Source organism: Pongo pygmaeus, chromosome 14 (assembly GCF_028885625.2).
Source record: "Pongo pygmaeus isolate AG05252 chromosome 14, NHGRI_mPonPyg2-v2.0_pri, whole genome shotgun sequence".
In the NCBI taxonomy this organism is placed as follows: domain Eukaryota; kingdom Metazoa; phylum Chordata; class Mammalia; order Primates; family Hominidae; genus Pongo; species Pongo pygmaeus.
This window is the reverse complement of record NC_072387.2, coordinates 53,943,935-53,971,206: the sequence shown is the minus strand read 5'-3', so window position 1 is coordinate 53,971,206 and position 27,272 is coordinate 53,943,935. Positions and strand designations below refer to the sequence as shown.

At 43.2% G+C, this 27,272-nt stretch overlaps 2 protein-coding genes across 5 annotated transcripts; one reads left to right on the top strand and one right to left on the bottom strand.

Annotated features, from left to right (window-relative positions):
- On the bottom strand, nucleotides 1-24,903 carry SLC25A30 (solute carrier family 25 member 30). 4 transcript variants are annotated; one of them, XM_054446771.2, is made up of 10 exons: nucleotides 24,766-24,903; nucleotides 17,854-17,972; nucleotides 15,564-15,711; nucleotides 12,519-12,613; nucleotides 10,964-11,049; nucleotides 8,926-9,021; nucleotides 7,724-7,848; nucleotides 5,625-5,763; nucleotides 3,939-4,019; nucleotides 1-2,706 (listed from the first exon to the last, which is right to left on the bottom strand). In XM_054446771.2, exons 2-10 carry the CDS (start codon nucleotides 17,915-17,917, stop codon nucleotides 2,665-2,667), a joined length of 876 nt encoding a protein of 291 aa, XP_054302746.1. In that variant the 5' UTR covers nucleotides 17,918-17,972; nucleotides 24,766-24,903; the 3' UTR covers nucleotides 1-2,664. The 4 variants fall into 4 exon arrangements, with proteins under 4 accessions (XP_054302746.1, XP_063506895.1, XP_063506896.1 ...); XM_063650825.1 differs by having other exon boundaries at nucleotides 24,403-24,841; XM_063650826.1 differs by lacking the exons at nucleotides 17,854-17,972; nucleotides 24,766-24,903 and adding an exon at nucleotides 16,638-17,057.
- Nucleotides 24,444-26,878, top strand: LOC129011311 (uncharacterized). Its single transcript, XM_054446164.1, has 2 exons — nucleotides 24,444-25,203; nucleotides 26,755-26,878. The coding sequence occupies exons 1-2, from the start codon at nucleotides 24,444-24,446 to the stop codon at nucleotides 26,769-26,771; spliced, it is 777 nt and encodes a 258-aa protein (XP_054302139.1). The 3' UTR covers nucleotides 26,772-26,878.
- Nucleotides 26,879-27,272: the final 394 nt, after the last annotated feature.

Here is a 27,272-nt window from a genome sequence, read left to right as displayed (position 1 = left end):
TTTTTATTATTATATATTACTCCAGTTTATTAAATAAATGAAACAAGGCTTATGCCACATATTCCAACAATGTTTAAATAAAGAGCTTGAAATATAAAGGCTTATGAAAACTTCATACTCTTTATATAATGCATACTATTTCTAGCACATGAATAAATATAAAGGACAGGAGCCACTTTTTATATTACGAATCCACAAAATTAAGCATCAATGATTACACAAATCCATAAGCACACAAACAAAAAATCCCATTGGTTATAAAAACTAGAATTCCTTTTGGCATATTTAAGAACACCCAAAGGTGGGTAGGGACTTATAGCCAGACCCCTGAAAACAAGGGGACCAAGTCTCCCAATTCCTTAAGTTGTTTCTTGGTTAGAAGCTTCAACAATTGCATTAACTCTTTAAAAAAAACAGAAAAAGCAGGTTAAGATCCTGTTCAATAAGGCACTTAATAAGTCTACACTGAAGAAATACTATGCTTTTATCTTAAATCGTGCTTAAGTTTTACCATGAGGTTTGAATTTCTTTCCACCTTGGTAGGAACATGTATGCAATTTGAACAAACTGGTAATAATGAATACTGTCTGACATTCGCTCTTTACACGGTCATTAAAATGAATTTGCTTCTACTGTTTTAAAAACTGTATGCACATTTGAAAAACTAAAATTTTTCTACATTAAAAAAAAGAGTGTTTGAAGAAAAGCAATCTTTAAACTCAAAGAACTCAAAAGTGAAAGCCTCTCTATAGAAAGTCTTTATAAAATCAATGGAATGTTTTGGAAAGAAGAAAAAATCCTGAGGTGTAGTTTAGAACAAGCAGCAAGGCCTGAATGAGCTCTGGGGTCCTCTGCTGCCCTCTACGGTTGCCCAGGGAGAGCTGGACTTTCATCTGAGTCTAAGCAATTAACAGGTAACCCTACCCCACTGCACCCCCCCCCCACCCCACCTTCTTTTATCCTCTCTTTTTGATGACTTTGTCTTAGCTCGCACTTTTGGAAATAATATTCAAAGGGACCATTCATTCATAAGGAAGGCAAGGGAAAAATGCATGGGAGGAAAAATTATCTGATCCTCCAAAAAACCCTGCAGTCCTTCTATTCTGTCTCAACAAAGAGACTGGCCAAACTGGGAATCTGGCCGCACTACTGTGGAAGGAGAATGCCCTGGAGCCCCAGCTAGCATGTATTTAATGTTGTTCTCAAAGGGGGAACTGAAGGGACCCAAATAAATATGTTCCCTGTCCTGTGGCTGCCTCCCAGAAGTGGAAGTTCTTGGGGTTCTCACAGTCATCTTTTATTTTGAAAAGACTAAGATGAAGACAAGAAGGAAGAGGGCTCTTCCTCTGAAGCAGGTTAGAGTAAAGAATAAGAAAATAGAAAAAGAAAAAAAGAAGAGGGAGAATGACTTATTGTGTCTATAGAAGGAAACAAAAAGGGAAAATATTACATACCACCTATCAGAAACTAGCTAAATAGATGCACTAAAGAAATCATTTTTAAAATTTCAAGCAGATATTTTCCATCCAAACTAAACAGGAAGTCCAAGACAGGCACAACATAAACTAAAGTAAAAATTGGAAACCTGGAAAAATCAACTCTTTGATTCACTACCAACATTTTGCTAAGGAAAATGTACTAAAGCCTGAACTTATACAGTATTCTTTCTTCAACAAGACCTTAACAAAGGGCTTCATTCACAATTACCATGAGAAGCCCATGATAACATGCCCTTCTTCTACATAGACTGTTTAGAGCTGTTCCACAGCATGACATAAACACATTTACCTTTCCAGTCAAGTAGCAGAAGCTACTATTTGTTCTTCATTTGACCCTCTACATCAATAGATGTTATTATCCCGATTTTACACATTGGGAAATATATATGCTTTGCTAAAAATCATAAAGCTAATTACTAACATGACCTAAGACAGAACCTAAGCTGCTTGAAAACACCCCCCAACAATACAGACCTTGCAACCTTCAAAGCCAACACATAACACCACCACAAATTTAGAGATTATTACTTTGTAACAATTTCTCACAAATGTCAAGTCTTCAAAGCTTAAAATCACTTATTATAAGTGGAAGATCCTGCCAAAATAGGAAATTATAAAGCAGTGCGATATTCCTAGGATCCATTTCCTGCACCGTTTATACCTGGGGTTGAACAGTCCAGGTCTCCATACATGAAATTTCTTCAGTTGACAAGGAGCAAAAGCTCCCAGAAATTCAGAAACCATAATACCTTCTCGGAGGCTCCATTCCATGGTTCCAATGAGCTTTTCTAGAGCAGTCTGATGTTCTCAGTCATGAGCTGAGATGCATCAGGAGCTACTCTCCCTGAATAAAACAATACATCGCTCCTGATTTTCTTGCAAGTTTTCTTTAGCAAGAAACATGCATTTCATATATTATCTTTGATGTTGAAGGGCGCTTCAATGGTAAAGACTAGTGTTTGGATGTTAGTTTATGCCATTAAACGTTTGATGAAGAACATCCAATGCCAAGACACAGCAATCTCAACTAACCCAGTCTTCATCTGTTGCTCACATCCCAGAATCTGTGATGAGCCAAGCAGTGAGAAGCAGAGTGAAACACAGGAAGCTTTGCTGTTTCAGAAGTTACCATTTTCAGAAAGATGTCTCATGCAGCCTTGACTTGTCACAAATCCAATTTCTTCAACTGCTCGTATGTCACAAAGAACTGTGGTTATAGGTTAAGGATGACACAGAAAATGCCATCTTCACAACTCCAGTGCATAACAACGGACTTACAAATGGCACACTTAATAAGAAATAGGTACAGGCAGACCCAGGCTATAGACATGATTAAACAAAAGGGGTTCCATCCTTAACCACGTCAAACTTTCTGCCCATAAGCCTTCCAGGGTCAACTTGGAACAGAAAGATCACAGCTGAGATATGCCTCTTCTGAGATGGCATCTACACTGATTAGCTTTTGTGGCTTTGCTGTGGTGGAAAAACTTTCCAGCACAGTAAGCTTTTGAGAGAAAGAGAGAGACAGTTAGCAAGCCCTGGGAAGCTCTCCTCAAAGGCTTCCACTATGCATCCTTCCTTGGGAGGCAGGAGCCGATGAAGACCAACAAGAGGACAGCAAAAGCCAGCATTCCTGCTTCATCACTCTGCCCTTCAGTGTCTAATTAACTGCCTCACGGGCACAGTGGCTTACGCCTGTAATCCCAGCACTTTGGGAGGCCAAGGGGCATGTCACTTGAGGTCAGGAGTTTGAGACCAGCCTGGCTGACATGGTGAAACCCCATCTCTACTAAAAATACAAAAATTAGCCAGGCGTGGTCGTATGTGCCTGTAATCCCAGCTACTCAGGAGGCCGAGGCAAGAGAATTGCTAGAACCCAGGAGGCGGAGGTGGCAGTGACCCGAGATCACGCCACTGTACTCCAGCCTGGGCGACAGAGTAAAGACTCAGTCTCAAAAACAAAAAAAAAGTTAACTGCCTTTCCTTTCCTGCCTCCCACTGTGGCACATAGGAAGCGTGCTAGCCTGACAAACAATTCCGGAGCTAATTCCTGTTTATCTTCAGGCACTTTCTAAGATAAGCATTCTAAGACACTGTTGCCAACCACATCCTTCCCTAGGTGGCTAGGGCTATAAAGCCAATCCTCCTCTCTCTCTCTCTGAAATCATAAATACCCTCAGCTTCTAGAACAGACTCTAACTAAACCTTTTTAGTAGTATCATTACTTTTGAATAATACCACCATCAAAGCAAGATTCAGTGTCTAGCACAGAGACTTTACACTTCCTAAAAAAGAAACAAAGTAGTGACTTCTTAGCATCAGAGGAACTCAAAATAATCAGAACCTACTTCTAAATTATAATTAATAACATGAGAGTTTATACAAATAGTATTCTTTAGCTATATCTTTTTTCAGATCTATTGCAACAGAAAAGGATACAATGATATTCCAAGGACCAAGTCTCAACCAGTTTGGCCAAAAGCCTTTATAGAGAGCAAAAAACCCTTCATTCTTCCATGTCTGTTAAAAGAAGAAAAAAAAGTTAACTTCCAAGTTTCTAATTATGCCAAATGCATTAATAATTAGGGTGCGGTGGCTCACGCCTTTAATCCCAGCACTTTGGGAGGCCAAGGCGGGCGGATCACCAGGTCAGGAGATCCAGACCATCCTGGCTAATGCAGTGAAACCCTGTCTCTACTAAAAATACAAAAAAAAAATTAGCCGGGCATGGTGGCGGGCGCCTGTAGTCCCAGCTACTCGGGAGGCTGAGGCAGGAGAATGGCATGAACCCGGGAGGCAGAGCTTGCAGTGAGCCAAGATCATGCCACTGCACTCCAGCCTGGGCGAGAAAGAGAGACTCCGTCTCAAAAAATAATAATAATAATAATAATTAGTGGCCAGACTGATTTATTTTTCTTAAAAATAAAATCCTGTTTGGAAGGACTGCCTAAGAAATCTTTGCTCTTCAGAGGCTTCTGTGTGGGTGGAAGACTAAGGCTCCATGCCCAACAACCCCACATAAAGGATTGAATGAACTCCACACAAAGGACATAAACAGTGTTGAATGAGTAAAAAATTAGATTTAATTCCAGTTAGGGTCTTTTGCTTCCGTGCCATGTGGGCTCCTGAACAGGTCACAAATAAAGAAGCAATAGTGGTAGAGATATCATTCAGAGTACCACTATTTCCCAAGTTGTCAGGTAGATGAATACGATAAGTGTCTTTGCTTCATTAAGGCAACACCTGAAGCGTAAAATGTGCTAGTGTCATGTCGGAAAACAGGAACCACAAAAGTGGCCCCTGTAGCCATAAAAAAGAAATCACATTCTTTGCAGCAACATGGATGGAGCTAGAGGCCATTATCCTGAGCAAACTAACACAGAAACAGAAAATCAAAAACCACATGTTCTCACTTTTAAGTGGGAGCTAAACAATGGGTACACACGGACATAAAGATAGAAATAACAGACACTGGGGACTCCTAAAGGGGAGAGGCTAGAGTTGAAAAATTATCTATCTGGTGTAATGCTCACTATTTGGGTAATGGGTACATTAGAAGCCCAATCTCCACCACTACGCATGTGCCTATGTAACAAACCTGCACATGTACCCCCCGAATCTAAAATACATTAAAACTTGAAAATAAGTAAATAAATAAATATCACCTTAAAAAAAAAAAAAAAAAGTGGCTCCTAATCTGACTACTGGCAATCTAGTGGCAGAGACAGGTGAAAACTTTCACCTACTCATAAAACAGTAGGCCCAATTATTTAAACTGAGAATTAAAGTAAGATTGATGTGTTCCTTTAACAGAGATGTCTGAATGAGGGATATTCATACTAGTTTGACTCAACAGGAAGAAAGTACATTTTGGAAGGAGACCCAGTTCTTTTATAATCACAGGAAATATTTCCTCACCTTTCACAGCAGAATGGAGGTATAAAGAAAACAACATTGTATTTATAAAAGTTAAGCATAGTGTGGCAAAAATGGTCTCCCATATGTACATCTCAGGGCTTTAAAGCATCATTCATCTTAGTTTTAGTAGCTTTCATAATTTAGTTACTTCTTAGATCAAAAAAATATATAATTCACAACCCTGCAGAGACAGACATTTGCTCTTACCTGTAACAAGCAATCCAGGGTTCCTGTGTAGCCAGAGCATCTGCCATCTCGAAGGACTCTCTGATTCATCATACGTGTCCTCACAACATCAACAGGGTTTGAGGCCAGGGCCCCTGCCAGACCACAGGTGAAGCTTGAGCTATAAAGACGCCATTAGAAAAAAAAAAAAAGTTAACCACCACTGAGCTACAACCACCATCAAAGGCAGAAAACAGCTTCTGCCCCAACTATGGGGTTTTCTTGTTTGTGGTTTTCGTGTTTTGTTTTGTTTTGTTTTTGAGACGAAGTCTTGCTCTGTTGCCCAGGCTGGAGTGCAAATGGTGTGACCTTGGCTTACTGCAACCTCTGCCTCCCAGGTTCAAGCGATTCTCCTGCCTCAGCCTCCCAAGTAGCTGCGATTTCAGGTGTACTCTACCACATCCAGCTAATTTTTTTTGTATTTTTAGTAGAGATGGGGTTTCGCCATGTTGGCCAGGCTGATCTCAGACTCCTGACCTCAAGTGATCTGCCCACCTCAGCCTCCCAAAGTGCTGGGATTACAGGCATGAGCCACCATGCCCAGCCCCAAAACTATGTTAAACTAACATGTATCAACATGAAACATGTCAAGAAGGGCCATATCTAGAGAGCTTGATAAACTGCTTACATATTAGCACCGATTATACTAGCTGATAAATCCCAGCCACAGCTAAGAATACCTGACATTCTAGAATGTCAAAGGATCATAAAACATAAAGGAAATCCTCCAAGGATGATATTTTCCATCTATTTACCTGTAAGTGGACATCAGAGTAATTCTAGCCATAGCATAATTATATCATTTCCTAGAGATCAAAGAAAAAGATTTCCTTACTATAATGCCCCCCAAAGGTCTTAGGTTCTGCTATATTTTCAGTCCCACAAGACTACCACAGACCATACTTTATATCAATTAACCCAGAGCAAGGTTTCTCCGCCTCAGCACTAGCTATATCCCTGGTCTGTCCCCACTAGATGTCAGTAGTATTCCCCCTGGTTGTGACAATCAGAACAGTCTCCACACATTGCCCACCAATGGATTATGTATGATTTTATTTATATATATATATATGATAATATATATGTATGATATATCCATACAATGTGATAATCTGCAGCTATTAAAAATAAATGAAGGCCAGGCCTGCAATGGCTGACACCTGTAATCCCAGCACTTTGGGAGGCTGAGGTGGGTGGCTCACTTAAGTCTAGGAGTTCGAGACCAGCCTGGGTGACGTGGCAAAACCTCAGCTCTACAAAAAATACAAAAATTAGCCGGGTGTGGTGGCATGCGCCGGCAGTCCCAGCTACTTGGAAGACTGAGGCAGGAGGATCACTTGAGCCCAGGAGGTAGAGGTTGCAGTGAGCCGAGATCACACCACTGCACTCCAGCCTGGGTAACACAGTGAGACCCTGTCTCACATAAATAAATAAATAAAGTCTGTAAGTACTGACATGAAGTCTGTAAGCACTCAAAGATATTTGGAATATGTTGTTAAGTCGTATTTTATTTTAGAGACAGGGTCTTTCTCTGTTGCCCAGGCTAGAGTTCCATCGCCCAATCAAGGCTCACTGCAGCCTCACCTTCCTGAGCTGAAGCAATCCTCCTGCCTCAGTCTCCCATGTTGCTGGGACCACAGCCATGCACCACCATGCCCAGCTAATTTTTTAATTTTTTGTAGAAATGGGGCCTCATTTTGTTGCCCAAGCTGGTCTTGAATTCCTAGGCTCAAGTGATCCTCCTGCCTCGGCCTCCCAAAGTCCTGGGATTACAGGCCTGAACTACTGTGCCCAGCCTGTTGTTAAATTTTAAGAAGCAAATAAAAGAATGTAAAATATGATCTTATTTGTGTAATAAAGTTCATATGATACACTTTCGTAGACATATTTGCATACACATAGAAAACGCCTGGAAGATACATATCAAACTGTTAACAACAGCTGCCTATGTAGAGGAATAAGGACTTCTACCTGGTCCTGCTTCACTTCTGCATTGCAACTTTTCAAATATGAGAATATAATACTTTTATAATAAACTTTCTTTAGAATTTCTATAATTTTTTAAAAAGCCATAAACATACAGGAAGTGAGTATACACAGTGTCTCCCATCAGGCCCGAGAGAATAAGATGCTTCTTGGTGATGTCATAGACCGGCAGCTCCACACCAACAACAATAGCAGCCCTCTGCGCAGTAAGGGACACACCCTGGGTAAAAATATTAACAATAAAAATAATTCTGATATGCCTCTGTAGAACAAGCCTTGCAAATGTGCAAAGGTTCTAATCCATAAACTATGATCAAGGTTTATCTTTTCCTCTGGGGAGGCAGAAATGTAGAGTGACAGAGTGGAAAAGATCACAGGGCAAGAACTCAAAAACTCTGAAGTCTAATTCTGATGCTGGCATTAACTATATGACCTTGGGCCAGACTTTGGCCAGGACAAGTCACCTCTCAGAGCCTCCAGTTTCCTTGTATGAACTGAGAGATCACACTGGATGATCTTTAGGGGCTATTCTATGAACTGACAAGTCATTAGAATACTAGGAAATAACACTCTACACCACATGCTTGCCTAATAACACAGACTTCAGTTACAAGCCATGAAACTGTATGCATCAAAACACCCAATGGAACTGTAACCTAAAATCCTTCTCCATAAGAATTTAAAAAAAAAAAAAAAAAAAAAAGGGCAAAAGACCAAACAACAACAAAAAAAGTGCTTATCCTTCACACAACATCTTATACATAAATTATTCAAAAGGAACTTTAAAAATCATGACATCGGCCAGGCGCAATGCCTCACAACTGTAATCCCAGCATTTTGGGAGGCCAAGGCAGGCAGATTACCTGAGGTCAGGAGTTCGAGACCAGCCTGACCAACACAGTGAAACCCCATCTCTACTAAAAATACAAAAATTAGCTGGGTGTGGTGGCGCATGCCTGTAATCCCAGTTACTCAGGAGGCTGAGGCAGGAGAATCACTTGAACTCAGGAGGTGGAGGTTGCAGTGAGCCGAGATTGTGCCACTGCACTCCAGCCTGAGCAACAGGGCAAGACTCCGTCTCAAAAAAAAAAAAAAAAAAAAATGACGTATTCCTTATATTCCCATTTTGTAGATAGGGAAATAAAGAAAGATATTTTCATGGGCAGAAGATGCTAGTCTTCTTCCCTTACTCCATTATGACACTTGGATTAAAATTAAGCGATAGAAATAGAACAAATAAATTCAAAAAAGGAAAAAGGAACCAAATAAATCAGTTTGATCCATCCTTCTGGCTTACTTTCCACAGTCCTCTTGTCCCCTCTTGCTGGTAAATGTTCATGAAGTTGCCTATCATTCCTCCTTGAATGGTGTTGCTTTGCGCTTGCATCCGAATCTAGAGATTATTTTAAAGACCAACATCAGAAAGAAACTACCACAATCCCACCCACAACCAATGTATACCTCTGAGAGCCAGTCTGTCAGTCAGTTGCTTAATAACCATTAGCAAGGAAAAAACTGTCATATAAATACTGCTATGATGCTACCTTAAAATGACTAAAACATATAAAAATTTATTCTTAGGAACTCTGAGATCTCCAAAAAGCATCTACGAGAGTCCAGAGTCCTACGTACAGCAGTTCATTAAATGTCAAAAAAGAAATTGATTTTTGTGAAGAAAGTCTTTCTAGAAGGATAGAAAACAGCATACTTCCCTACTACTATATAGGTGAGAGAAAAGTTAATTTCAAAGGTTTAATATAATTAATAAGTTATCTAGTGTACTTGGCAGCACTAAGCACAGGCAAGCATTGTTCTTAAATCAGCTGCTCCAAGCCACAACAGTCTCCAACCAGCTGAACCAAAAGGTATGCAGGCAAGCTAGCCAAGTGAGAGCCACATGATACCTGTTACACTCTGTTACACTTTAATTAGTGGAATCCACATGACCAAGATTCCAACATAAAAATAATGTTTGATGTAGCTCTTTGCATTTTTAAGAATGAAAAAAGATTTTTTACTACAAAATGTGTACCTTATTTTTGTTTAGGGAGCAAATACATTACCACTAACTTCTAAAAGAACTGTTATTGCCACACTAACATGGAAAAATAAACCAAGATACAGGAACTGCCTTCCCATAAGGCCTAAGATATAATTAAGAAATTAATAAGAGTGTGAATATTTTTCTCTAGCTCTCTTACCCCAACACTGGTAAACTTATGGCACAGATACCTTGTATTTCTTCCTTACCCACGAGGTCCCTTTGCTACAATGCATATATAACTGTAGTGTACCCAGAACACTGCAGATGGCTATAATGCTTGTCAGAATCCTCTATTAGATTGAAGACTCTCTGAGGGCAGGGTCCTTGTCTTACTCATATTTGGATTCTAACCATGGCGTATACCAACTGGTACCAGATAGAAGCATAGAATATTAGTTAAATAGTGGGGCAGAAAAAGAAAAGAGAGGAGATAGGAAAGGAATACTCTGTGAGGGTTCAAAAAGTCATGCCAAATTTTTATTGTATTTAATTAGTTGCTTCCAAAAAAGGATTTAAGGAAGCTCTATTCCTACTATTTTCAATAAGGTCACCTAATGTGTTATGTAATCTAATTGTAGTAATTAAATTTTTTCATCTGTATTTCCTGAAATAAAATTTAACAAAGAAGATGCAGGCCGGGCACAGTGGCTCACGCCTGTAATCCCAGAACTTTGGGAGGCCAAGGCGGGTGGATCATGAGGTCAGGAGTTCAAGACCAGCCTGGCCAAGATGGTGAAACCCCATCTCTACTAAAAATACAAAAATTAGCTAGGCACGGTGGCAGGTGCCTGTAATCCCAGCTACTCAGGTGGCTAAGGCAGAATTGCTTGAACCCAGGGGGGCGGAGGTTGCAGTGAGTCGACATCGTGCCACTGCACTCCAGCCTGGGCGACAGAGTGAGACTCCATCTCAAAAAAAAAAAAAAAAAAAAGATGGATTCAAAAATAGTCGTTAATGAGCAGCCTAGATTTGTGCAAAACTTGCAGTCCATCTATATTTAATGAACCAATAAAACAAGGAAGATTTTCCATGAAAAACGAAAATGAAATGCAGTCCAAGCCTAAATATTTTTTCTCCTCAATCACCAAAATCTTTGTCTCCAAAATGAGCTCTACTTTTGAGCTCATCTGTGTCCACCTCGTGGACATTTAAAAGTTAGTCTTCATGGCACTTAAATTATAAACAGATTCACATATACACAGATGTTACATTCACAGATTCCATTACCCGAATGTTGTTCTCAATAAGAAAATGTAGAATGTGCCTATAAGATATAGATAGCACAGCTTACTTTCAAAACATCAGTTGGATTAGCAATGGTTGAAGATATGACTCCAGAGAGAATTCCACATATCACATTTATTGGCAGAGTTTCATCTGTAAACAATGACACATTATTTGACTCTACATATTTAGAGTTCTTCCCGTGAGAAACTCAACTATAGGTCTAACTTATTTACACATTACTTGTTCACCTTAAGATTTAAAAACATATGCTTCAGGCCGGGCATGGTAGCTCACATCTGTAATCCCAGCACTTTGGGATACCAAGGCGGGTGGATCACTTGAGTTCAGGAGTTTGAGATCAGCCTGGCCAACATAGTGAAACCCCGTCTCTACTAAAAATACAAAAATTAGCCGGACATGGTGGCAGCTGCCTGTAATCCGAGCTACTTGGAAGCTGAGGCAGGAGAATCACTTGAACACAGAAGGTGCAGGCTGCAGTGAACCAAGACCACGCCACTGTACTCCAGCCTGGGCAACAGACCAAGACACCATCTCAAAAAAATAAAAGTATGCTTCATGAATCAAGTGATTTTAAAAGGATTAGAAATTTCACTAATGAAGGAATTTTGCTTTGCAAAATTTATTGATATCTAAATGTGATTTTTTTTTCTCTTGAGATAGGGTCTCACTCTGTTACCTAGGCTGGAGTGCAGTGACACAATCACAGCTCACTGCAGCCTCGACCTCCTGGACTCAGGTGATCCTCCCATCTCAGCCTCCCCAGTAGCTGGGACTATAGGCATGCACCTCCACGCCTGGCTAATATTTTGTATTTTTTGTAGAGATGTTGTTTGCCAAGGCTGGTCTGGAGCTCCTGGGCTCAAGTGATCCGCCCACCTCAGCCTCCCCAAAGCACTGGGATTACAGGCATGGCACCAGCCACTGCACCCAGCCCCAATTCACATTTATGTATAAATTCAGACCATCATAATTAAGATGAGCTATATCCTATATCTGTTAGGACAATAATCCCTGTGAGATAACATGATGACTTATTTGGCACAGAAAGTTTTTAAAGCACATCATATGTATTTAGTTTGAAATATCCTGAAGTATTTCCAAAGCATCTTAGCTCTTGTTTGCCACTCTCACATAATAGTGTCTGGTACTCATCCCATTCTGAAAAGAGATGAAGATGGACAGTTCTATGGATCAAAACAAAGCCACAGAACCAAAAAGCCAGAATATTAGCATTCAGTGTTGTTAATATTAAGAAATGTATTCACGGTTTTCCTGAAAAATTGGTGACAATTCATATGATTTTAGCAAATTTTAAGTTGGATGGAATGGTAACAACACATCCCCTGGTCTAGGCATTTTGAAGATGGGGACAACTAATTAAAATGTTTGCAGAGATGGTTCCTTTTCATTATTTCTCCCCTCAATTGATCTGATAACCAACTTGCTTTCAGCACAATTAACTAAGACTTTACACCTAGAGTTCTTGTAGCAGTAGGAAAGTCACAAATAAGCTGAAGAAAACCTGCTCCAGAACCACTTGAATAAAAAGACAAACAACCCACCTCCTGTCCACAGTGGAAAACAGATTCCCCACTCACCTTCTGGGCGTTCAACAAATAGTCGCTTCAAGCTCTGGTAAGTGCCTATCTTGATGGTGCCATAGGATGCCTGGCGTAACATCGCGGGGGCAATCCTGTTAAACCAATGTACAAAGGGACAAAAGCAATCTAAAAATCACTTAACATCGGCTAGGCAACCCACATGCAGAGTGCCATCCATAATCAAACTACGTTCTCTAAAACAATTTTTTTTTTTTGAGGCGGAGTTTCGCTCTGTCATCCAGGCTGGAGTGCAATGGCTTGATCTCAGCTCACTGCAACCTCTCCCTCCTGGGTTCAAGCGATTCTTCTGCCTCAGCCTCCCGAGTAGCTGGGAATACAGGCATCCACCACCACACCTGGCTAATTTTTGTATTTTTAGTAGAGATGGGGTTTCACCATGTTGGTCAGGCTGGTCTAGAACTCCTGACCTCAGGCCTCAGCCTCCCAAAGTGCTGGGATTACAGGCGTGAGCCGCCGCACCTGGCCTCTAAAACAATTTCTTAAAATTCAAAAGCCAACAAAAACACAGGTGGGTCCAGATGTGCAAATTATTAGCTCACTAAGTGAAAGCCTGGCCCCTCATATTTACTCTCAATGAAAATGTAAGTAAACAAGTTCAAGACAGAATCAGGAAAAACAAGCCTACTTTCCTCCATCCGACATGCCTGTCCTATTATCCTCTCCAAACCACAACCACGCTGTGGCATCAACACTCCCCAGCTGTCTTTCTGCATTTCCCCACTTCCTTCTTGAATTGCAGTCAGGGTTTCTGCTGCCCTCACCCTCAAAACTCCCCTCTTCAAGGTGACCAACTGACGTCTTTGTTGCTAAGTTAAATGAGGCTTTTCAAGTAGGATCTTGTATAAGCTCTTTGCAGTGTGTGCCACTGTTTACCCTTTGTCCTACTTGTAGCTGTCTCCTCCCTGTTCTGCTGTAGCATCACCCCCTCTGACTTCTTTTCTTTTCTCTACAGCATCCTACCTGTGTCTGCTGGGGTTCCCCAGAAATCCATCCTATGCTGCTTCTCTCCTTACTGTACATGCTCCCTGTGTGAGTTCACCTACTCCCAAGGCTTCAACTGCCATCTAAAGGCTGGCCAGGCACAGTGGCTCCTGCCTGTAATCCCAGCACTTTGGGAAGCCAGGGCAGGCAGATCACTTCAGCTCAGGAGTTTGAGACCAGCCTGGGCAACATGGCAAAACCCCATCTCTATAAAAAATATAAAAGTAGCGCCAGACACGGTGGCTCACACCTGTAATCCCAGCACTTTGGGAGGCCGAGACGGGTGGATCACTTGAGGTCAGGAGTTTAAGACCAGCCTAGCCAACATGGTAAAACCCCATCTCTACTAAAAATACAAAAAATTGGCCGGTTGTCATAGCTGGTGCCTGTAATCCCAGCTACTCGGGAGGCTGAGGCAGGAGAATTGCTTGAACCTGGGAGGCAGAGGTTGCAGTGAGCCTGGACAACCGAGTGAAACTCCATCTGAAAAAAAAAATTGTGTGTGTGTGTTTGTGTGTGTGCAGCTAGGTGCGGTGGCTTGTTGTGCCTATAGTTCCAGCTATGTAGGGGGCTGCAATGAGAGGATCACTTGAGCCTAGGAGGTAGAGGCTGCTGTAAGCCATTTTGTGCCACTGCACTCCAGCCTGGGCGACAAAGCAAGACCCTGTCTCAAAATAAATAAATGAAAAATAAAATAAAAGACTGATGACTCCAAATCCATGCTTCCAACATGGATCCAAAGACACATTTCCAATCTTCCTAGATTCTCAATTTAGATGTCCTGTGTATACCTTCAGATAGGGTCCCACACTGAACTACTTCTCTTCCTTCTCCAAACAATCATCTCTCCTCTTGTGTTTCCTAGACCAGGGCATGGAACCTCCAGCTACACACTGGCAAAAACCACCAATTGAAACATTAGCCTTGGCTCCTCCTTCCCTTCTACCCGCTTCATGTATGGAAACCCCATATTAGGTCACGTAGTGCTATCGGTCCTACACCCTAGTTTTCTAGCCTGTCTTCTTTTTCCTCATCTCCAAAACCAATACAGATCCTCATCTAGTCTTCCTACATGACAGCCCTGCTTGTAGTGCTCCCTGTCTCTTAATTCTTTCTCTCCATGGCAGGCAGGTGATGTTTACAATGTAAAGCTGATCAGGTCCATCCTCCTACTTGAACACTTTCAGTGGCTTCTGTCTGCCATAGATATAGCAAACTCAAATGCTGACAGGTACCAAAAAAGCAGATGCCATGAGTGAATGATCCAGGTTGGGTCGAACTGCACACACATATACTATGTGAGTGACAGAGGTTTTGTAAACCAGAGACAGTATCCTTCACCCCAGCTACTGTTGTCATAACTGAATGAATATGGGCCTAATGTTGATTTCTCTCGAGAAGATGGAGTCCCAGATTTTTATGTGCAATTTCTCATTTTTAAAATATTGGCTCAATTAAAAAAACAAAAACCTTTGGGGATTGGTGGATCCATGGCAGGGCTATGGGTCACCAGTTTGTGGTGTGGTATACTGGAGAAAATCAAGATGCTTAGCATGGCATGAGGCTGTCCACGTTCTGTTCCTGTAGGTATTCTGATATAGGTCTCACTCACTTTCCTATCCAGTGCCTACAGAATACTGTTCATTAAATACTGAAAGACTGGAAAGTAGTTCACTGCAACTCTTATCAACATCATATAATTTTCATTATGGCAAAAACCTCCTTAATTCAGAATATCTAAGAAAAAGAGCTATTTTCAAAGAGTGAAAAACTGAACAGAATGTTTTTAAACAAACATAATTTTTTATTGTTGTCTGTCTGTACTTGAATATAGTAAAACAGTTTCATCAAAACATCTGCTACATAATATATATGCTTAGAAATTAGAGTTGAAATTAAAAGTGAAAAATCTATCATGCTATTTGCTCTTTTCAAACACACCTCAAACTTTTTACTTGTGATCTGTGCAGTCTTGGTCTGAAGTCTATACCCATGTGAAACAGTGAACAGTGACACAGAAATGCACAAAGGCCCACTCACCCCGAGTAGAGTGCTTTCAGCCCTTCTTCTCTGCCTATCCTCACTAATGCGTGCAACATTCCTCGATATCTAATTTCCTTAAACTTTGCATCATTCGTCTGGCCTTGAATCTGGAGCCGTGTCTTGGTTAAATCAATTGGAAATGTACCTTAAAATTTAAAAAGAAATTCACTCAATAAAAAGAAATTCCACTAAATAAAGGAAACGTAGTGATATATTACTGAGGAAACATTCAGACTGCAATGTGAACTAAGAAAGTGATTAAGAAATGGCATTTGCAATCTTGTTTATATTTTTAAAAATTGAGGAATCAAAAGATTAATAAAACCCAAAAAATGCATAGATACATTTTCCTTTCTTTATCTTTTTATTTATACCTCATCTTATTCTACATAGGATTTGGGTAGGCTGCATTGTTGTAGAAAGCAGATACATGGTATGATTTACCTAAACAGGAAATCCATTGAAAAACATAAGTTACTATTCTGTATATAAGTGAAGGTTAAAATGGGGTTGAATGTGAACAAAGAGGTAAAAAAAAGTTATTTTCTAAAGGGGTTTTCCACTTGGGAGAGTGTTTTATAGTCTAAAATTAATCTGGTCAGGCACAGTGGCCCATGCCTGTAATCCCAGCACTTTGGGAGGCTGAGGTGGGCAGATCACCTGAGGTTAGGAGTTCCAGACCAACCTGGCCAACATGGTGAAACCCAGTCTCTACTAAAAATACAACAATTAGCTGGGCGTGGTGGCAGGCATCTGTAACCCCAGCTACTCAGGATGCTGAGGCAGGAGAATTGCTTGAACCCAGGAGGCAGAGGTTGCAGTGAGCCGAGATCACGCCACCATACTCCAGACTGGGTGACAGAGTGAGACTCTGCCTCCAAAATAAGATAAAATAAATCTGATAACGCAGATAAATATGTTAAATACTGTACCTAACAAATAGTCCACCCAAATATATAAAACCCATCCTCAGAATCATCCTTGATTCACTGTGTCAACGGGAAAGCCCACCAGCACACAGAGCCTAAGCTGGTGAGTGGGTGGTTACCATGGCTCATCCAGCTTACCCACCTTGGCCTCAATTCTCCCCAGTCCCACAGGGGCAGTATTGTATCCTTGGACAGCAGTGACTGAGCCCTGGAAGCAATGATGTGTCCCGAGCCAAGCACAGGGCATTCAACAGCTGCTCAATCAGTGTTTGTTGAATGAATGATTCCAGAGAATAAACAAACAGGATCTGATGTGGAACCCAACCGATGAGGAAGTCACAAATGGGAACTGGATAATGTGCATCATCAGAAAGTGACTAGATAACTACAGTCCATCTCATCTGGCTCAAGAAACACCCTTGAGCTTCTCAAACCTCTTTACAGCCAAACAGGTTAACAGTGGCAAAGCTGGGGAAAGGACAAGGAAAATGGACAGACGCAATCCAAAAATGATTCATAAAACTTGTGTTTGGGGCTGAGCATGGTGGCTCACACCTATAATCCCAGCACTTTGGGAGGCCGAGGCAGGTGGATCTCTTGAGCTTGGGAGTTGAGACCAGCCTGGGCAACATGGCAAAACTCCATCTCTAATAAAAATACAAGAATTAGCCGGGCGTGGTGGTGCACATCTGTAGTCTCACCTACTTGGGAGACCCGGGTGAGAGGACCGCTTGAGCACGGGAGGCAGAGGCTGGAGTGAGCCAAGATCAGACGATTGCACTCCAGCCTCAGCAACAGAACCAGACCCTGTCTCAAAACAAAAAAGTTTTAAAAACTTGTGTTTGGTCAATAGGATCAACTTTCCACTAAACTTCGAACCGTAAACTGCTAATAGCAGCCAAAATGACTATTTTGTCTTAAAAAGCATTACCAAAAGAAAACTTTTTTTTTTTTTGAGACTGGGTCTCACTCTGTCACCCAGGCTGGAGTGCAGTGGTGCACACACGGCTCACTGCAGCCTCGACCTCCTGGACTCAAGCAATCCTCCCACCCTCTACCTCCCGAGTAGCGGGGACTACAGACCTGTGCCACCACACCTGGCTAATTTTTTTTTTTTAATAGAGGCGAAGTTTCACTCTGTTGCCCAGGCTGGTGTCAAACTCCTGGACTCAAGAGATTCCCCTGCCTCAGCCTACTAAAGTGCTGAGATTATAGGCGTGAGCCACCACACCCAGCTAACAGACATTTTGAATTCTGAGACAAACATTTCATCATCTCACATTCTACACTTGAACTACATTGACATCAAACACCATCACACACAGCAGGCTACGTGATCCACCACCTCAGGTCCTTACCGCACTCAGCAGTGATGGAGGCCAGCCCCCCGTACACAAACGGCTTCCAGTTGAGTGCTGACATTTTCACACTGTCTCTTCTTTGATTTATAGAAACATTGCCTCCAACGCAGTTTTTCCTGGACACAACAATAAGATATTATAAAGCTGTAACTTCTCACACAGGCAGTTTCTTCTCCAAACTCTTCCCCTAGGTTTTATTTGGAGAGTGCTATCACCAAAACCCCCTGCAGCAATTCCCAAGGGGAGCCTCCCCTTAATAAAGCAAAGCTCCCCTTTTTCCTAAACCTCAAATCAACAATTTCCAATCTTACTTTATCAGTGGTCTTAATTTTTACTGTGACCTCAAGAAGTAATCAGCTACTTTGATACCTTGGTATGCGTGTATGTATTCAGTGTAGTGCAGCAGAAGTTGTTCTCTGGGAAGTCTATTTTATCTTAAATCTATTCTTCATGCAATAAGTATCTGCAGCGGGCATGATGGCTCACGCCTGTAATCCCAGCATTTTGAGAGGCCAAGGTAGGAGAATTGTTTCAGCCCAGGATTTCAAGACCAGCCTCGGCAACACAGTAAGACCCCGTGACCAAAAAAAAAAAAAAAAGTATTTGCTATTCGTTCACTGCTATCTTAGTGAGTCCTTACTGGGCGGGGCATCACATCCCTCAGGTGCTCTGCAGCAGACAAATGTTGCAAACTTGTGTCATAAGGTAAAATGACAATTACTTGAAATTACAAGCTACTTCTTTTTTTGTTTTTTTTTAAGACAGGGTCTCACCCTATCACAAAGACTAGAGTGTAGTGGCACAAACATGGCTCACCGCAGCCTCAGCCTCCTGGGCTCATGTGATCCTCCCACCTCAGCTTCCCAACTAGCTGGGACCACAGGCACACACCACCATGCCCGCCTAATTGTTTAATTTTTTGTAGACTGGTCTCTAACTCCTGAACTAAAGTAATCTTCCAGCCCTGGCCTCCCAAAGTGCTGGGAATAGAGGTGAGAGCCACTATGCCCAGCCACCACAGACTACTTGTAGTCTACATTCTATAACTATCGGCTCACTCCTCTTAGCTTTATTATGTTACCAGCTGTGGGGCAGCTTGGCATGAGGAAAGAGGCTGACTCTGGGGTCAGAGCCGCCCCACACCCTTCCTAGAGAAGTTCCTGCTAAACTGAGTCTCGGTTTTTTTCTTCGCCAACACCATCATCACCACAGCGGGCAACACAACCAATTAGGGGTACATCCATACTTTTATTCACTAAGTTAAATAAACGTCAAGCTGTAGGCCTATTGTGGGGATTAAGCCATATATATTTTAAAGACACTCACAAATGTTGCCCTCCATCTTCCTTTTCCGTAATAGGACCTTGCTCACTGTGACATGTACTCACATGCCACAGCTCAGGCCCTTCACATTCATGACATGTTCTGCAGTTTTATGTAATTAGAGCTGGTAAATGTGGCCTCACACCCATTAACAGGAGACTCATATGACTAATACTTTTGTATATATACTATCAACTATAGTTACTGTTGGTTTAAAATAAAATTTCTAACTTTTCAGTCAGTCATTATTGGCAAGCAATATGCCAACATGTTTACTTTGCCTGTGTTTAGGAATTTCCCAAGTCTCCTTTTCCCAGGAGAGGACTACCACAAGTCACCACTGCCCAGAATATCAGTTTCCAACACTAGGACCTCCCATAGAGCACCTTGAATAAATCTATTAATCATTATTCCTTGTTTATGGATACTAACCAAATTCATAGCAGTTACAAATGAGTAAAATAGAAGGTTCTGTAAGAATGAAACATGAAAACCACTGTATGTTTTTAGCTATTTCAGTACTAAGGAGCAAGCCCTCTCCCAAAAGACTCCTCTCATCTCCCTATTATCCTTGAAAATATTTAATAACTACACTTAAGTAATTCTTAGGCTTATTAAATTCATAACTCATATAATAATTAAGATTGTAAGAGACTGTAAGAACCTATTAATAATAAATCCAATAATTCATTTACCACCCAGTACTAACTTCCTCAACCCATCCTTAGACTTAGCTGATTGCAGATTAAAAAGCAAAACAAAGCCAGGTGTAGTGGCACACATCTGTAGTTCCTGAAAGGATGGCTTGAGCCTAGGAGTTCAAGACCAGCCTGGGCAACAGAGTCAGACTCCATTTCTTTTTTTTTTTGAGACAAAGTCTCATTCTTGTACCCCAGGCTGGAATGCAATGGCGCAATCTCAGCTCACTGCAACCTCCACCTCTCAGGTTCAAGTGATTCCCCTGCCTCAGCCTCCCAAGTAGCTGGGATCACAGGCATGCGCCACCATACTCAGCTAATTTTGTATTTTAATAGAGATAGGGTTTCGCCATGTTGGCCAGGCTGGTCTCGAACTCCTGACCTCAGGTAATCCACCTGCCTTGGCCTCCCAAAGTGCTGGGATTATAGGCGTTAGCCACTGTGCCTGGCCAGCTAGTTACGTTTTAAGGAGATTTGGCTACTTTTTCCTCTGTCGGTTTTGATATTAAGTTTTCAGTTGGTTAGGTTAAAATCCAGAGGCTCTGGGTTAATACTAATATGCAAATTCTCAACTAGAGCTAAAAATGTGATGGAATTGCTTCTTCATAGTTTTCAATCACATGGGATGAATCACATGCCCATTCATTCAGAAGTACCACCAATAAAACTTTTCTACAAATTAGTATCCACTCCTGGATCAGCATCCTATAAGCAAGTACTTCTATTCAATTACGATTTTTAAAAGTTAGCTAGTCAGGAGGTAAAAACAACTTTTTGGCCTTTCTCTTCCTTTCCAAAAGCTAGGACTAGATCCCTAAGCAGTTAATATTACTGGAACTTATCAAGTTAATGTTTGCTGAGTAAAAGAATAATTTGGCTTAAATACAAACCAGAGAGCCGCAGTACATGGGCAAACATCCAAATAAGGAAAAGGGGTCAGGTGCGGTGGCTCAAGTCAGTAATCCCAGCACTTTGGGAGGCCGAGGTGGGCGGATCACCTGAGGTCAGGAGTTCAAGACCACCTGGCCAACATGGCAAAACCCAGTCTCTGCTAAAAATACAAAACTCAGCCAGGCATGGTGGCGGGTGCCTGTAATTCCAGCTACTCAGGAGGTGGAGGCAGAAGAATCGCTTGAAACCGGGAGGCGGAAGTTGCAGTGAGCCAAGATCTGGACACTGCATTCCAGCCTGGGCAACAAAAGCGAAACTTTGCCTCAAAAAAAAAAAAAAAAACACACACACACACACACACAAATAGGAAAACCGTTCTAGTTAGGACTGGAATAAGTAAGTAGATGTCCACTAAGCTGTACTGGCCACAGCAAGCTGTGACAGGGCTATAGGTATCTTAGGCTGAAATCTCTGTTCAGTAAACTAACCCATTTCTTTGTTTTGGTGCTCTTTCTGAAGGGGAGTCTCCTGAAACACTTCCTTAAATTCCAAACACAGTTGTTTGGAAAAATCCCAACTAGATCTACAGAAGTCCCAAGGCTGACAAACCAAGACAGTTAGAGAGATTAATGTGTCCTTAGCAGTCAATAGTGTCTGGGCAGCATCTTGGGGAAGGAATTACAACTTTGCGGAAATTCCAGTGTTAGGCAGTGGCTGCAGGTCACTTCTGTATTTACAGTCCTCTTACAGCCATGTTCTCTAAGCCACGCTAAAACCCAGTAATTCCTTACTTCTCCTTGCTGCATTATGAACATAATACTAACACTAGCAGTCATCCCTGAATACCTGCTGTTAGGCATTGCTATATATTTTCCTCACAGTCCTATGAAAGACGTATCATTATCCACATCTCACAACTAAGCAAACAGCCTCAGAGAAGAAAAGTAACTTTCCCTAGACAAAGCTACCAAATACTCAAACTAAGGTGTCTCTGAAGGATCACATGACCCTTCCTCTAGGTAGTACTTTGCAGACATTATCTTCCAAAGGCTGTTAAAAAAATATTGATGGGTGGCAGGGCAGGGAATTCTATACATTCAGAATAAATATAGAATTTTCCGGCAGAGGAAATAAAAAATTTTATTTTTAAAAATGTTAGCTGTTGGCCGGGTGTGGTGGCTCCAGCCTGTAATCCCAACACTTTGGAAGGTGGAGGAGGGTGGATCACTTGAGGTCAGGAGTTCGAGACCAGCCTGGCCAACATGGTGAAACCCTGTCTCTACTAAAAATACAAAAATTAGCTGGGCACGGTGGCAGATGCCTGTAATCCCAGCTACTCGGGAGGCTGAGGCAGGAGAATCGCTTTGAACCCAGGAGGCGGAGGTTGCAGTGAGCCAAGATGGCACCACTGCACTCTGGCCTGAGTGACAGAGCGAGACTCCATCACAAAAAAAAGAAAGAAAAGAAATAAAGAAAGCTGTTGGTGACTGGCTGAATATTTTTTTTTTTTTTTGAGACTGAGTCTCGCTCTGTCACCCAGGCTGGAGTGCAGTGGCGCTATCTCAGCTCACTGCAACCTCTGCCTCCCGGGTTCAAGCGATTCTCCTGCCTCATCCTCCTGAGTAACTGGGATTACAGGCACGCACCACTACGTCCAGCTAATTTTTGTATTTTTGGTAGAGATGGGGTTTTACCATGTTGGTTAGGCTGGTCTCAAACTCCTGACCTTGTGATCTGCCTGCCTCTGACTCCCAAAGTGCTGGGATTACAGGCGTGAACCACAGCACCTGGTCCAAATTTTTTTTTTAAGTTAAAAACAAAACAGGCCAGGCACGGTGGCTCATGCCTGTAATCCTAGCACTTTGGGAGGCCAAGGCGGGTGGATCACCTGACGTCAGGAGTTCGAGACCAGCCTGGCCAACACGGTGAAATCGTGTCTCTATTAAAAATACAAAAATTAGCCAGGCATAGTGGTGGGCACCTGTAATTCTAGCTACTCGGGAGGCTGAGGCAAGAGAACTGCTTGAACCTGGGAAGCAGAGGTCGCAGTAAGCTGAGACCGCGCCACTGCACTCTGGCCTGGGCAACAAAAGTGAAACTCCATCTCAAATAAATAAATAAATATATAAATAAATACAAAAAAAGTGAAAAATACAAATTAAAAAAACAACAACAAAAATGTTAGCTGGGCTAGTCACACATACCTGTAATCCCAGCTACTTGGGAGGCTGAGGCTGGAGAATAGCTTGAGGCCAGGGGTTCAAGACCAGCCTGGGCAACAGAATGAGACGACCATCTCTACTAAAAAAATCCAAAACATTATCTAGGTATGGTGGTACGCGACTCTAGTCCCAGCTACTCCGCAGGCTGAGGTGGAAGGGGCACATAAGCCCAGGACTTCAAGGCTGCAGTGAGCTAAGATCACGACACTGCACTCTAGCAGCCTGGGTGACAGCGCAAGACCCTGTCCCAAATAATAAATAAAGGTTAAAAACAAGTTTTCTGAATGAAATTGTCTATACAAATTAAGAATTTCAAAGGATTCTCCCTACACTTAGGATATATGCTAAGTCACACATCCTGTCTACATTTTCTCTTATATGGTTGCTTAGTATTTATTTTCACCCACCTGACCTCATGTGTACAGCTGTAAAGGGAGGTAATTAAATATAATACTAGCTGTTCGTACTTTTGAATGCTTTCCAAGTTTCTCTTACTTATTTATTTAGAGGCGGAGTTTCGCTCTTATTGCCCAGGCTGGAGTACAATAGCATGATCTCGGCTCACTGCAACCTCCGTCTCCTGGATTCAAGCGATTCTCCTGTCTCAGCCTCCCGAGTAGCTAGAATTACAGGCATCCGTCACCACGCCCAGCTAATTTTGTATTTTTAGTAGAGATGGGGTTTCTCCATGTTGGCCAGGCTGGTCTCGAACTCCTGACCTCAGGTGATCCGCCCGCTTCGGCCTCCCAAAGTGCTGGGATTACAGGCCTGAGCCACCGCTCCCAGCCATTTCTCTTATTTAATTCTTGGTAAGTTCTTTCAGTTTTACTTCCTGTTTCCTTTTTAGCCTGAAGTCTTAAAACTGTAATCGCACAGCCTTTCATGTGCTCTCATACATTTATTGTTCCTTGCTGGACTGACTGCCCTTTCAATAATGCCCTTTCATGAACTTTTCCTATTTCCTATTCATTTTAAAGGTGCAGAAGGAAAACTAAGCTCATCACAGACTTACAAAAAGCCGGGTTTAAAAGAAATCTTCGAAATCATTATCGCGTTTCACGTTAATTAACTGAGCCCGCGGTCACAAAGCTTCGCAACGGCAAAGCCTAAAGCAAAATTCATGCCTTTCAACTTTCTCACTACCCAAGTAGGACCGCAAGCCGAATCCGCAGGGCAGTGCCAACATTGTTTTGCTACTCGCGCAGAACAAAAATGCTAATCACTGCAACTGCTTTACATGAAATTGCACCTAGAAAGACTTCAAAACCTAGAGGTACATTAACTTTCCAGGCAATTTCCTCCCAGCCTGTGTGCCACTAGCGATTCCGAATGTGGTGTGCCCCTCCCAGAGTGCGAAGCTCGCGGGCGCTCAGGCTGCCGTTTGAATGAACCCACGAGTGGGAGGGACGCACAAGCAGGGTTGCAAGCCCGGAGCTCGCGTGCAGACGCGCAGATGCCAGGACGGGCTTCGCACTCGGATCTGAATGACCCCGGAACAGGAATCACCCCACGCCAACAGCGATGGGGGCCCCGCGGCACCGTCCCGACCCAAAGAGGCAGCAGCCCGAGAAGCAGAGCCCTGTCCCCAGTCCCTGGAACCTCGCGCCCGGCCGAGCCCGGCCCGGCCTGCGAAGTGGAGAGCACAGGCAGCCCCAAACACGCCCGGTTGCAAAGGAGGCTCCTCGGAGATGGCAGCCCAGCCCTACCCCAGGCCCGGGTTCCAGGAGCCGCAGAGAAAGGGGGGCCGGCGGGAGGAGGCGCGGGCCAGGACTTACCAGACGGCAGCGGCCCCGCACCTCCTCCAACCCGGACTCAGTTGGAACAAGAACCGGAGGCTGCCGGAGAAAAGGAAAAAATGCCGTCGCGGGCGGGGCGGACCCAGGAGCCTGCACTCAGCCCCGCCCTGCCCCGCCCCGCCCGCGCAAACACGCGACCTCCTCAGCTCCCATTGGTTTCTGCCAGCACTAGCCACGCCCCTGACCGCTCCAGATGGGGACACGGAGCGCCCGGGCAGGTCCCAAGTGCCGCTCAGGATCTTCCCCTGCTGCTGCCTGAGGAGGAAGCTGCCCGGGACTCGGTGACACCTGATGTGGCCTCCGATATCGACTGGGAGGTGGAAGAGAAATTTGGGGAACGCATCGAGAACCGTGGAAAAGCAACCTTCTCAGGGGGCGGTTCTCTGTGCCCGCGTGAACCTTCACAGTTGGATGGAAGTAAACTTGCCCTTATTTTTTTATACCCCAGCTTTTAGCTTGAAAATATACAGATTAGCCGGGCATAACGGCGGGCGCTATAATCCCAGCTACTTGGGTGGCTGAGGCAGAAGAATCGATTGAACCTGGGAGGCGGAGGTTGCAGTGAGCAGAGAGCGTACCACTGCACTCCAGCCTGGGCAACAAAGCGAGACTCCGTCTCAAAAAAAAAAAAAAAAAAAAAAAAAGCCGGACCTGGTGGCGGGCGCCTGTAATCCCAGTTACTCCGGAGGCTGAAACAGGAGAATCGCTTGAACCCGGGAGGCGGAGGTTGCAGTGAGCCAAGATCGCGCCACTGCACTCCAGCCTGGGCGACAGAGTGATACTCCCTCTCAAAAAAAAAAAAAAGGAAATGTCCAAACAGAACAAAAAATTAAAAGAACCGTACTATGAGTAGAAACCTTTACATATATAATATATATAATATACATATATGTAAATATTTATTTATATATTAATATATAACATTTTTAACGGTATGGCAGTGTTTGTGTTCAAGTATACCCAGGTATATTTTTGTTTTGTTTTGTTTTTTAGACAAAGCCTCACTCTTGTTGCCCAGGCTGGAGTGCAATGGCGCCATCTCAGCTCACTGCAACCTCCGCCTCCCAGGTTCAAGTGATTCTGCTGCCTCAGCCTCCCGAGTAGCTGGGATTACAGGTGCCCATCACCACATCCGGCTAATTGTTGTATTTTTAGTAGAGATGGGGTTTCTCCATATTGGTCAGGCTGGTCTCGAACTCCCAACCTCAGGTGATCCGCCAGCCTCGACCTCCCAAAGTGCTGCGATTACAGGCGTGAGCCACCGCACCCGGCCATGAACTCATGATTTAAACATAAAACTGGGGCAGGTGCGGTGGCTCATGCCTGTAATCCCAGCATTTTGGGAGGCCAAGACGGGCGGATCACCTGAGGTCGGGAGTTCGAGACCAGCCTGACCAATGTGGAGAAAACCCATCTCTACTAAAAGTACAAAAATTAGCCAGACGTGGTGATGGACATCTGTAATCCCAGCTACTCGGGAGGCTGAGGCAGGAAAATCAGTTGAACCTGGGAGGTGGAGGTTGAGGTGAGCCGAGATCGCACCACTGCACTCCAGCTTGGGTGACAGAGCAAGAGAAAGAAAAGGAAAGGAAAGGAAGGAAAGGAAAGGAAGGGGAGGGGAGGGGAGGGGGGAGGGGGGGAGGGAGGGGGAGGGGGAGCAGTGGGGGAGGGGGAGGGGGAGGGGAAGGGGAAGGGGGAGGGGGAGGGGAAGGGGAAGAAAGGAAAGGGGAAAGGAGAAAGAGGGAGGAAGGAAGGAAGGGAGGAAGGAAAATGCATATGTATAAAACTTGCATCTATTGATGCAAAGTGCTACTCCAGGAATCTTTACATCCCTTGGTTCATTCAAGACAAAGAAATGTTATTGACATTTTACAGATGAGGGAACAGAGGTTTCATGAGATAACTGGCCTGTTACAGAACCAGGGCCCAGGGCCATCTCTCTCTTATTTCCTTCTCCTGTGTCTCCAGCTCAGGCCCCAGGTTGAGCTTAAACAATCTCTTTTCTGTGCTCCAACTTGGACTCTAGGTGAGTACCTGGATTTTTGGCCACACACTGTTTTGAAATCAATAAAATTTGGACCCGTTTGAAGTATCCCCTGAATTCTGGCCATAAAAACAAATACAATCCCCAGCCTGTGGGGGAAAGTCATTGGAATGCTTGCCTTTCTAAGGCAGGGAAATAAGTACATGACCCTTTCTATCTCTCTCTCACCTCACCAAGTCCTTTCCAGACTCATGACTGTGTGGCACTACATACAAAGTACTGGATTCCTCCCTTTCCTGTAGAGCTTTTGGACACCCAAACTCTACCATTACCCTAAGCCCCACCAGCCCATGCTAATACTCACATAATACTTAGAAATACACAGGAATGGCCAACCTTCAAGTATGAAGATCCCTGTGTGGGTTTTTTTGTGCTTTTGTTTTGTTTTGTTTTTCAAGACAGGGTCTCGCTCTGTCACCCAGGCTGGAGTGCAGTGGCCCAG